The sequence below is a fragment of the Anolis carolinensis genome, chromosome 4, assembly GCF_035594765.1.
Source record: "Anolis carolinensis isolate JA03-04 chromosome 4, rAnoCar3.1.pri, whole genome shotgun sequence".
NCBI lineage: Eukaryota > Metazoa > Chordata > Lepidosauria > Squamata > Dactyloidae > Anolis > Anolis carolinensis.
Window position 1 is genome coordinate 2,552,239 of NC_085844.1, and position 13,693 is coordinate 2,565,931.

The 13,693-nt window shown below is 47.8% G+C and overlaps 1 protein-coding gene across 1 annotated transcript in view; it reads right to left on the reverse strand.

Annotated features, from left to right (window-relative positions):
* LOC100552249 (uncharacterized) overlaps positions 1-13,693 on the reverse strand; it is a 45,278-nt gene that overhangs the window by 24,897 nt on the left and 6,688 nt on the right. The window contains exons 2-3 of the mRNA XM_062979323.1: positions 5,158-5,455; positions 1,058-1,215 (exon numbers count right to left, since the gene is read on the reverse strand). Coding sequence (XP_062835393.1) covers positions 1,058-1,215; positions 5,158-5,455 — 456 coding nt within the window. The remainder of the gene's footprint in view (positions 1-1,057; positions 1,216-5,157; positions 5,456-13,693) is intronic.

Here is a 13,693-nt window from a genome sequence, read left to right on the forward strand (position 1 = left end):
GAGTTATATATTAACGAAGGCAGGCCTCGCATAGAAGCCAGCTGGAAACAGTATACAACAGGTTGCCATAGCAACATAGCCTCTCTTTGGAGGAGAAGGGGGCATGGCTTAGTTGGCAGTTAAAGCTTAAACCCTTTTAAAAGGAAGTAGTTGCTGTTTGACTTTTGAGGAAGTTAGGGGCTGTTTGAATCAGCTGAAGAGAGGTTGCTCTTTGACAGCTTAGAAAAGCTGGGAAATTGAGGCTTGTTCACACAAGCAGACGGCAGCTTATTGTCATTCAGGGAAAGGCTGAGGATATAAGCTGACCGGGAGTTTAGTCTAGAGGGAGTCGGTTTAAAAAAAAGAAAGAAAAGAAAATCAATCCACGGCTTGATTGTTAAAGTGATAGTTAGATCACTGTTCTTTGAAGAGAAGTTGTTTAAGAAGTATTCATACAAATAAGACTGCACTGTAACTCAAGATCCTGAAACGTTTATATATTGCAACCACAAGCTTATGTACAAATAAACTTGAACTTCGTTGTTGTTCATAAAGATCAGTCTCCTTGCCTCACTCTGCGCCTGGGGAAAAGCCATTACCATTTACCATTTACCATTTATGTTAAAAGACATTACCTCACGTTGGTGGCAGTTACCGTACCTTCTTATATAAGTTACCATATTTACTCATATAAATTCCTCAGTTCTGTTATCCTTCCTTATCCTCCAAATCCTCCTGATATATATATACTCCCTCCAGACATATTTTCCCTCCATATTTTAAGGACGGTTTACAGGTGCGACACAGATCTGGTATCTTTGGTTATTCTTTCAAGCCAAGATTCTTAAGTTACAGTTTATTCAGTTTCCCTTCTTTGAATAAGAACGAGCTGCTTTTGGTGACATAATTTGCAAAAAATCGTTGGACCTGGATCTTAGCCCAACAGCCCTCCTTCCAGGAAGCCTGCACGGAAACACATGAAAGGACTCTTATTCCGGGAAGGATATTTATTGGCAAGGCCTCGTTCGCCCGCTCCCACCACCCTTGTCTGAGCCCCGCAAGTGCCAGGGTGACGGTCAGGGGCACACGGACTCCACTTTCAAGGCATAGACCTCCACTTCGCACAGCGTCAGGTAGTCACTCCGAGGCAAGTTGACGCTCACGTACTGCCCCACGAGCCCGTTGCACTGGATGGTGCTGGTGGAGTCCGGGCCACTGGTCTGGATGGTCCCACAGCTGCAAAGAGAGGAAAGGGGAAAAATGGGAGTTAGTGGGGTGGGAACCAGGCTGAAATAACATGAAGAGACCCATCAACTTGCCCATGACAGTTCTGGACAGGAGCACGGGCTCAAAGACCAAAAGGTGCTTGGTTGGAGGATGTCTCCGCGCCTCCAAGCTCTGCCATTGTTGGAGGATCATATCAGTCTACATTGCCATATAATTCAGTTCAAAGCAGGCCCGGCCTGTGGCGCAGGCTGGTGAGCAGCCAGCCAGCTGCAGCCAGCTGCAACAAATCACTCTGACCAAGAGGTCATGAGTTCGAGGCCAGCTCGGAGCCTATGCTTTTCTTGTCCTTGTTCTATGTTAAAAGGCATTGAATGTTTGCCTTATATGTGTAATGTGATCCGCCCTGAGTCCCCTTTGGGGTGAGAAAGAAGGGCGGAATATAAAGGCTGTAAATAAATAAATAAATAATCTGGATTTTATATGGGCCTGAGGTTCCATCTACACTGCCATACAACACAGTCCCAGAATGCAGTTTAACCCCACTCAATGTGTACAATGTAGACTCAGATTACAGATAATGTAATCCTCAGAGATCCTCATATCTTCTGAGGATGCCTGCCATAGATGTGGGCAAAACATCGGAAGAGAATACTTCTGGAACATGGCCAGACAGCCCGGAAAACACACAGCAACCCTGTGATCCCAACCATGAAAGCCTTCGACAACACATAGACCTCTGAAGGTGCCATCCAGCCACAGATGCAGGCGAAACGTCAGGAGCAAATCCTGCTGGAACACATTGGCTGTCCAGTCCGAAAAACTCACAGCACCCTAGTGACTCCAGCCATGAAAACTTTTTTAAAATGTCTTTATTAGTGCTTTTCTAAAGTTGTGATACACAAACATAGTCTGTTGGAGGTGAGCAAGTGGAGTGCAAATACATGTCTATGGAACAATGTCCAGGATAGGAGATAGAACCCTTGTTGCGCTTGTTGCACTTTGCAAGCTTGAATAGCATTGAGTGGCCATGAAGCTGCATGAGTGGAATTTCCTTTGTGGGTCTGTAGATGGTTTCTCAAGGCTATTCCAGCTTGCGAAGTGCAACACTCACACTTGCTTCAAACAGACAAGGGTTCTTCCTCCCACCCTGGACATTATTCCACGGGTATATTATATACACCCCACTTGCTTCACTGCCAACGAATCTCTGAAGATACCATTTAGCCACAGATGCAGGTGAAATGTCAGGAGAGAATGCTGCCAGAACATGGCCGGACAGCCCAATGTGCCTAGCGGTTTAACAAGTTTTTCAAAGAAATGTATGATAACGCTACATCACAAAAATTTGAAAAATGTTCTGTTCCTGGTTTGCAAGTGTTATTCCCTGTTGAATTGTGTGATCCTTCCTTTAAAAGTAGTTGTACTACTCCATAAACTTGATTGATATTACTCAGGACTCCTCCCTGCCGTACCTAATGTGACCTTAAATGATTCTAATGCACTTTATCTATTTATGAATTTGTTACCCATAATGTGCACCGTACACTTTGCTTATCCACTATTGCAACCTCATTGTTTTTAACCTGATGTTTTAATTCTGCGTTGTGTTTTTTAACTTATTGTGTATATTTTTTATTGGTTTTTGTTTTTGTCCTGATGTTTTATATTTTATCATTGTTTGTATTTTGATTTTGCTGTAAGCCGCCCCGAGTCCCCTTCGGGGGAGATGGAGGCGGGATACAAATAAAATTATTATTATTATTATTATTATTATTATTATTATTATTATAAACTTAGTTTTTGTGGCTGCAATAAGTTAGGTTGAGTTGCTTGAGACTACATGATGAGCTATTCATTGCAAAAAGGGCGACTGCAGGATTGTTGAAAGTATTATTTATTTATTTATTATTTATTTATTTGCGACATTTATATCCCGCCCTTCTCACTCCGAAGGGGACTCAGGGCGGTTTACAAGTATATATACATACAATATATTATATTATACAACTATATCGCAATATTATTAGTAATATTGCATGTAATATAAATATACAATTATAATAGTCAATTATAATTATTATTACATTGTATTACATCATAATATTATTATTAATATTACATGTATATACAATGTATTATAATATTAGCATAGTATAATATTATTATATATCATTATATCATTAAATTGATGCTTCTGTTACAGCAATAAAGTAAGATGACTTTATGCTACAATGTAGCTTCTTATTTGACCACATTACTTTGGGGCTTTGTTTTCAGCTGCAGCCTTATTATATTTTTCTTTTGATACTCTGCAACTTAAGGTTTTTACCTTTGCTGACAGGTTATGGGCCCAGTCACTACATAGCCAATGTGTCTGCGGTGATTTTTTTTTTTTGAAGGATGTGACCGGACAGCCCAATGTGCCTAGTGGTTTAACAAGTTTTTCAAAGAAATATATGATAACGCTACATCACAAAAATTTGAAAAATGTTCTGTTCCTGGTTTGAAAGTGTTATTCCCTGTTGAATTGTGTGATCCTTCCTTTAAAAGTAGTCGTACTATTCCATAAACTTAGTTTTTGTGGCTGCAATAAGTTAGGTTGAGTTGCTTGAGACTACATGATGAGATATTCATTGCAAAAAGGGCGACTGCAGGATGATGTCCCTCCCACAGAAACAAAGTTGTTGCAGTTTAGAAAACCTTTCCCATGCTTTCATGACAGAACCAGTTAAAAATGACATTTGTAACCCAGGAACAAAAATCATGTTACATAGTGTCATTTGGGGCCGGGCTGTGGCGCAGCTGGCTAGTAACCAGCTGCTATAAATCACTACTGACCGAGAGGTCATGAGTTCGAAGCCTGGATCGGGTTAAGCCTCCGACCATTAAAAAAAAAATAGCCCCGGCTTGCTGTTGACCTAGCAGCCCCGAAAGACAGTTGCATCTGTCAAGTAGGGAAAATTTAGGTACGCTTTATGCGGGAGGCTAATTTAACTAATCTACAACACCATAAAACTGCTCACGAGGAAAAGAATAAGGAAGAACAGCCACCAGTGGACGGTGAAGCAACAGCTCCCCCTGTGGCCGGAATCGTGAAGCTGGAAAGATGTTAAAAATGCCTCTGTGTCTGTCTAAAACTGAATGTTGTTTGTCTGTTGGCATTGAATGTTTGCCATATATGTGTTCATTGTAATCCGCCCTGAGTCCCCTTCGGGGTGAGAAAGAAAGGCGGAATATAAATACTGTAAATAAATAAATAAAATTGTTTCAAATTCTGTGCACATAAGGCACCAGTCGGTGCCATTTTTTGCCATTTTTACCTTGCACTTTATTGACTACTTTAGCTGTGAAACTACCTCTCCCATTTTGAAATACAGTAGAGTCTCACTTATCCAACACTCGCTTATCCAACGTTCTGGATTATCCAACGCATTTTTGTAGTCAATGTTTTCAATATATCATGATATTTTGGTGCTAACTTCATAAATACAGTAATTACTACATAGCATTACTGAGTATTGAACTACTTTTTCTGCCAAATATGTTGTCTAACGTGATGTTTTGGTGCTTCATTTGTAAAATCATAACCTAATTTGATGTTTAATAGGCTTTTCCTTAATCTCTCCTTATTATCCAACATATTCGCTTATCCAACATTCTGCCGGCGCGTTTATGTTGGATAAGTGAGACTCTACTGTATTCTGCACTTTGGCCCAGATCCGTGTTTTAGTCTCCCGTTTTTAACATTTTATGCTGTATGTTGATTTTTATGACTGTTTTATTGATGCTGATGTTTTATTGTTGGGATATTTGTTCAATGTTTTATTGCTGCTTGTGTCGGGCAAGGCCCCATGTAAGCTGCTCCGAGTCCCTCCGGGGAGATGGGGCGGGGTATAAAAATAAAGTTATTATTATTATATTATTATTATTATTATTAAAAATGAGACTCACAGGGGGTTGAATTTGATGTTTGCATCCTTGGAGTTTCCCACGCGGACCTCGGCTTTGTCGATCCTCTCTGGACAGCAGTCCTGACGGTTTTTCAGGAGGACGGAGAAGACAGTATAATTCTTCCCCAGATCCACGTACCACCAGGGCTCCGAGTCCGCGTTCGTGTGGGAGCAGGAGAGGTCTTTAGGCAGATTTCCACTGCAGATCCCATCCACAGCCTTCCCGGCTACCAGAGATGTGGAGTAGTGCTGGTATGTGGAGGACTGGAAAGCAGAGCATCCTTTGGCCACGTTGGGAACTGGAGGGACACGAGGACGGGAAGACAGGAAGGCGAGGAGGGATCACTGGCCACATTGTAGGATCTCAAGGTCAGAATACACTGCATTCCCCACTCACAGAATCAGATAAGAGACTTTGGAGGGACATGAGGACGGGAAGACAGGAAGGCGAGGAGGGATCACTGGCCACATTGTAGGGTCTCAAGGTCAGAATACACTGCATTCCCCACCCACAGAATCACATAAGAGACTTTGGAGGGACACGAGGACGGGAAGACAGGAAGGCGAGGAGGGATCACTGGCCACATTGTAGGGTCTCAAGGTCAGAATACACTGCATTCCCCACTCACAGAATCAGATAAGAGACTTTGGAGGGACACGAGGACGGGAAGACAGGAAGGCGAGGAGGGATCACTGGCCACATTGTAGGGTCTCAAGGTCAGAATACACTGCATTCCCCACTCACAGAATCACATAAGAGACTTTGGAGGGACACGAGGACGGGAAGACAGGAAGGCGAGGAGAGATCACTGGCCACATTGTAGGGTCTCAAGGTCAGAATACACTGCATTCCCCACTCACAGAATCACATAAGAGACTTTGGAGGGACACGAGGACGGGAAGACAGGAAGGCGAGGAGGGATCACTGGCCACATTGTAGGGTCTCAAGGTCAGAATACACTGCATTCCCCACTCACAGAATCACATAAGAGACTTTGGAGGGACACGAGGACGGGAAGACAGGAAGGCGAGGAGGGATCACTGGCCACATTGTAGGGTCTCAAGGTCAGAATACACTGCATTCCCCACTCACAGAATCACATAAGAGACTTTGGAGGGACACGAGGACGGGAAGACAGGAAGGCGAGGAGGGATCACTGGCCACATTGTAGGGTCTCAAGGTCAGAATACACTGCATTCCCCACTCACAGAATCACAAAAGAGACTTTGGAGGGACACGAGGACGGGAAGACAGGAAGGCGAGGAGGGATCACTGGCCACATTGTAGGGTCTCAAGGTCAGAATACACTGCATTCCCCACTCACAGAATCACATAAGAGACTTTGGAGGGACACGAGGACGGGAAGACAGGAAGGCGAGGAGGGATCACTGGCCACATTGTAGGGTCTCAAGGTCAGAATACACTGCATTCCCCACTCACAGAATCACATAAGAGACTTTGGAGGGACACGAGGACGGGAAGACAGGAAGGCGAGGAGGGATCACTGGCCACATTGTAAGGTCTCAAGGTCAGAATACACTGCATTCCCCACTCACAGAATCACATAAGAGACTTTGGAGGGACACGAGGACGGGAAGACAGGAAGGCGAGGAGGGATCACTGGCCACATTGTAGGGTCTCAAGGTCAGAATACACTGCATTCCCCACTCACAGAATCACATAAGAGACTTTGGAGGGACACGAGGACGGGAAGACAGGAAGGCGAGGAGGGATCACTGGCCACATTGTAGGGTCTCAAGGTCAGAATACACTGCATTCCCCACTCACAGAATCACAAAAGAGACTTTGGAGGGACACGAGGACGGGAAGACAGGAAGGCGAGGAGGGATCACTGGCCACATTGTAGGGTCTCAAGGTCAGAATACACTGCATTCCCCACTCACAGAATCACATAAGAGACTTTGGAGGGACACGAGGACGGGAAGACAGGAAGGCGAGGAGGGATCACTGGCCACATTGTAGGGTCTCAAGGTCAGAATACACTGCATTCCCCACTCACAGAATCACATAAGAGACTTTGGAGGGACACGAGGACGGGAAGACAGGAAGGCGAGGAGGGATCACTGGCCACATTGTAAGGTCTTAAGGTCAGAATACACTGCATTCCCCACTCACAGAATCACATAAGAGACTTTGGAGGGACACGAGGACGGGAAGACAGGAAGGCGAGGAGGGATCACTGGCCACATTGTAGGGTCTCAAGGTCAGAATACACTGCATTCCCCACTCACAGAATCACAAAAGAGACTTTGGAGGGACACGAGGACGGGAAGACAGGAAGGCGAGGAGGGATCACTGGCCACATTGTAGGGTCTCAAGGTCAGAATACACTGCATTCCCCACTCACAGAATCACATAAGAGACTTTGGAGGGACACGAGGACGGGAAGACAGGAAGGCGAGGAGGGATCACTGGCCACATTGTAAGGTCTCAAGGTCAGAATACACTGCATTCCCCACTCACAGAATCACATAAGAGACTTTGGAGGGACACGAGGACGGGAAGACAGGAAGGCGAGGAGGGATCATTGGCCACATTGTAGGGTCTCAAGGTCAGAATACACTGCATTCCCCACTCACAGAATCACATAAGAGACTTTGGAGGGACACGAGGACGGGAAGACAGGAAGGCGAGGAGGGATCACTGGCCACGTTGTAGGGTCTCAAGGTCAGAATACACTGCATTCCCCACTCACAGAATCACATAAGAGACTTTGGAGGGACACGAGGACGGGAAGACAGGAAGGCGAGGAGGGATCACTGGCCACATTGTAGGGTCTCAAGGTCAGAATACACTGCATTCCCCACTCACAGAATCACATAAGAGACTTTGGAGGGACACGAGGACGGGAAGACAGGAAGGCGAGGAGGGATCACTGGCCACATTGTAGGGTCTCAAGGTCAGAATACACTGCATTCCCCACTCACAGAATCACATAAGAGACTTTGGAGGGACACGAGGACGGGAAGACAGGAAGGCGAGGAGGGATCATTGGCCACATTGTAGGGTCTCAAGGTCAGAATACACTGCATTCCCCACTCACAGAATCACATAAGAAACTTTGGAGGGACACGAGGACGGGAAGACAGGAAGGCGAGGAGGGATCACTGGCCACATTGTAAGGTCTCAAGGTCAGAATACACTGCATTCCCCACTCACAGAATCACATAAGAGACTTTGGAGGGACACGAGGACGGGAAGACAGGAAGGCGAGGAGGGATCATTGGCCACATTGTAGGGTCTCAAGGTCAGAATACACTGCATTCCCCACTCACAGAATCACATAAGAGACTTTGGAGGGACACGAGGACGGGAAGACAGGAAGGCGAGGAGGGATCACTGGCCACGTTGTAGGGTCTCAAGGTCAGAATACACTGCATTCCCCACTCACAGAATCACAAAAGAGACTTTGGAGGGACACGAGGACGGGAAGACAGGAAGGCGAGGAGGGATCACTGGCCACATTGTAGGGTCTCAAGGTCAGAATACACTGCATTCCCCACTCACAGAATCACATAAGAGACTTTGGAGGGACACGAGGACGGGAAGACAGGAAGGCGAGGAGGGATCACTGGCCACATTGTAGGGTCTCAAGGTCAGAATACACTGCATTCCCCACTCACAGAATCACATAAGAGACTTTGGAGGGACACGAGGACGGGAAGACAGGAAGGCGAGGAGGGATCACTGGCCACATTGTAAGGTCTCAAGGTCAGAATACACTGCATTCCCCACTCACAGAATCACATAAGAGACTTTGGAGGGACACGAGGACGGGAAGACAGGAAGGCGAGGAGGGATCATTGGCCACATTGTAGGGTCTCAAGGTCAGAATACACTGCATTCCCCACTCACAGAATCACATAAGAGACTTTGGAGGGACACGAGGACGGGAAGACAGGAAGGCGAGGAGGGATCACTGGCCACGTTGTAGGGTCTCAAGGTCAGAATACACTGCATTCCCCACTCACAGAATCACATAAGAGACTTTGGAGGGACACGAGGACGGGAAGACAGGAAGGCGAGGAGGGATCACTGGCCACATTGTAGGGTCTCAAGGTCAGAATACACTGCATTCCCCACTCACAGAATCACATAAGAGACTTTGGAGGGACACGAGGACGGGAAGACAGGAAGGCGAGGAGGGATCACTGGCCACATTGTAGGGTCTCAAGGTCAGAATACACTGCATTCCCCACTCACAGAATCACATAAGAGACTTTGGAGGGACACGAGGACGGGAAGACAGGAAGGCGAGGAGGGATCATTGGCCACATTGTAGGGTCTCAAGGTCAGAATACACTGCATTCCCCACTCACAGAATCACATAAGAAACTTTGGAGGGACACGAGGACGGGAAGACAGGAAGGCGAGGAGGGATCACTGGCCACATTGTAAGGTCTCAAGGTCAGAATACACTGCATTCCCCACTCACAGAATCACATAAGAGACTTTGGAGGGACACGAGGACGGGAAGACAGGAAGGCGAGGAGGGATCATTGGCCACATTGTAGGGTCTCAAGGTCAGAATACACTGCATTCCCCACTCACAGAATCACATAAGAGACTTTGGAGGGACACGAGGACGGGAAGACAGGAAGGCGAGGAGGGATCACTGGCCACGTTGTAGGGTCTCAAGGTCAGAATACACTGCATTCCCCACTCACAGAATCACATAAGAGACTTTGGAGGGACACGAGGACGGGAAGACAGGAAGGCGAGGAGGGATCATTGGCCACATTGTAGGGTCTCAAGGTCAGAATACACTGCATTCCCCACTCACAGAATCACATAAGAGACTTTGGAGGGACACGAGGACGGGAAGACAGGAAGGCGAGGAGGGATCACTGGCCACATTGTAAGGTCTCAAGGTCAGAATACACTGCATTCCCCACTCACAGAATCACATAAGAGACTTTGGAGGGACACGAGGACGGGAAGACAGGAAGGCGAGGAGGGATCATTGGCCACATTGTAGGGTCTCAAGGTCAGAATACACTGCATTCCCCACTCACAGAATCACATAATAGACTTTGGAGGGACACGAGGACGGGAAGACAGGAAGGCGAGGAGGGATCACTGGCCACATTGTAAGGTCTCAAGGTCAGAATACACTGCATTCCCCACTCACAGAATCACATAAGAGACTTTGGAGGGACACGAGGACGGGAAGACAGGAAGGCGAGGAGGGATCATTGGCCACATTGTAGGGTCTCAAGGTCAGAATACACTGCATTCCCCACTCACAGAATCACATAAGAGACTTTGGAGGGACACGAGGACGGGAAGACAGGAAGGCGAGGAGGGATCACTGGCCACGTTGTAGGGTCTCAAGGTCAGAATACACTGCATTCCCCACTCACAGAATCACATAAGAGACTTTGGAGGGACACGAGGACGGGAAGACAGGAAGGCGAGGAGGGATCATTGGCCACATTGTAGGGTCTCAAGGTCAGAATACACTGCATTCCCCACTCACAGAATCACATAAGAGACTTTGGAGGGACACGAGGACGGGAAGACAGGAAGGCGAGGAGGGATCACTGGCCACATTGTAAGGTCTCAAGGTCAGAATACACAGCATTCCCCACTCACAGAATCACATAAGAGACTTTGGAGGGACACGAGGACGGGAAGACAGGAAGGCGAGGAGGGATCATTGGCCACATTGTAGGGTCTCAAGGTCAGAATACACTGCATTCCCCACTCACAGAATCACATAAGAGACTTTGGAGGGACACGAGGACGGGAAGACAGGAAGGCGAGGAGGGATCACTGGCCACGTTGTAGGGTCTCAAGGTCAGAATACACTGCATTCCCCACTCACAGAATCACATAAGAGACTTTGGAGGGACACGAGGACGGGAAGACAGGAAGGCGAGGAGGGATCACTGGCCACATTGTAGGGTCTCAAGGTCAGAATACACTGCATTCCCCACTCACAGAATCACATAAGAGACTTTGGAGGGACACGAGGACGGGAAGACAGGAAGGCGAGGAGGGATCACTGGCCACATTGTAGGGTCTCAAGGTCAGAATACACTGCATTCCCCACTCACAGAATCACATAAGAGACTTTGGAGGGACACGAGGACGGGAAGACAGGAAGGCGAGGAGGGATCACTGGCCACATTGTAGGGTCTCAAGGTCAGAATACACTGCATTCCCCACTCACAGAATCACAAAAGAGACTTTGGAGGGACACGAGGACGGGAAGACAGGAAGGCGAGGAGGGATCACTGGCCACATTGTAGGGTCTCAAGGTCAGAATACACTGCATTCCCCACTCACAGAATCACAAAAGAGACTTTGGAGGGACACGAGAACGGGAAGACAGGAAGGCGAGGAGGGATCACTGGCCACGTTGTAGGGTCTCAAGGTCAGAATACACTGCATTCCCCACTCACAGAATCACAAAAGAGACTTTGGAGGGACACGAGGACGGGAAGACAGGAAGGCGAGGAGGGATCACTGGCCACATTGTAGGGTCTCAAGGTCAGAATACACTGCATTCCCCACTCACAGAATCACATAAGAGACTTTGGAGGGACACGAGGACGGGAAGACAGGAAGGCGAGGAGGGATCACTGGCCACATTGTAGGGTCTCAAGGTCAGAATACACTGCATTCCCCACTCACAGAATCACATAAGAGACTTTGGAGGGACACGAGGACGGGAAGACAGGAAGGCGAGGAGGGATCACTGGCCACATTGTAGGGTCTCAAGGTCAGAATACACTGCATTCCCCACTCACAGAATCACAAAAGAGACTTTGGAGGGACACGAGGACGGGAAGACAGGAAGGCGAGGAGGGATCACTGGCCACATTGTAGGGTCTCAAGGTCAGAATACACTGCATTCCCCACTCACAGAATCACAAAAGAGACTTTGGAGGGACACGAGGACGGGAAGACAGGAAGGCGAGGAGGGATCACTGGCCACATTGTAGGGTCTCAAGGTCAGAATACACTGCATTCCCCACTCACAGAATCACAAAAGAGACTTTGGAGGGACACGAGGACGGGAAGACAGGAAGGCGAGGAGGGATCACTGGCCACATTGTAAGGTCTCAAGGTCAGAATACACTGCATTCCCCACTCACAGAATCACATAAGAGACTTTGGAGGGACACGAGGACGGGAAGACAGGAAGGCGAGGAGGGATCACTGGCCACATTGTAGGGTCTCAAGGTCAGAATACACTGCATTCCCCACTCACAGAATCACATAAGAGACTTTGGAGGGACACGAGGACGGGAAGACAGGAAGGCGAGGAGGGATCACTGGCCACATTGTAGGGTCTCAAGGTCAGAATACACTGCATTCCCCACTCACAGAATCACATAAGAGACTTTGGAGGGACACGAGGACGGGAAGACAGGAAGGCGAGGAGGGATCACTGGCCACATTGTAGGGTCTCAAGGTCAGAATACACTGCATTCCCCACTCACAGAATCACATAAGAGACTTTGGAGGGACACGAGGACGGGAAGACAGGAAGGCGAGGAGGGATCACTGGCCACATTGTAAGGTCTCAATGTCAGAATACACTGCATTCCCCACTCACAGAAGCACAAAAGAGACTTTGGAGGGACACGAGGACGGGAAGACAGGAAGGCGAGGAGGGATCACTGGCCACATTGTAGGATCTCAAGGTCAGAATACACTGCATTCCCCACTCACAGAATCAGATAAGAGACTTTGGAGGGACACGAGGACGGGAAGACAGGAAGGCGAGGAGGGATCATTGGCCACATTGTAGGGTCTCAAGGTCAGAATACACTGCATTCCCCACTCACAGAAGCACAAAAGAGACTTTGGAGGGACACGAGGACGGGAAGACAGGAAGGCGAGGAGGGATCACTGGCCACATTGTAGGGTCTCAAGGTCAGAATACACTGCATTCCCCACTCACAGAATCACATAAGAGACTTTGGAGGGACACGAGGACGGGAAGACAGGAAGGCGAGGAGGGATCACTGGCCACATTGTAGGGTCTCAAGGTCAGAATACACTGCATTCCCCACTCACAGAATCAGATAAGAGACTTTGGAGGGACACGAGGACGGGAAGACAGGAAGGCGAGGAGGGATCACTGGCCACATTGTAGGGTCTCAAGGTCAGAATACACTGCATTCCCCACTCACAGAATCAGATAAGAGACTTTGGAGGGACACGAGGACGGGAAGACAGGAAGGCAAGGAGGGATCACTGGCCACATTGTAGGGTCTCAAGGTCAGAATACACTGCATTCCCCACTCACAGAATCAGATAAGAGACTTTGGAGGGACACGAGGACGGGAAGACAGGAAGGCGAGGAGGGATCACTGGCCACATTGTAGGGTCTCAAGGTCAGAATACACTGCATTCCCCACTCACAGAATCACATAAGAGACTTTGGAGGGACACGAGGACGGGAAGACAGGAAGGCGAGGAGAGATCACTGGCCACATTGTAGGGTCTCAAGGTCAGAATACACTGCATTCCCCACTCACAGACTCACAAAAGAGACTTT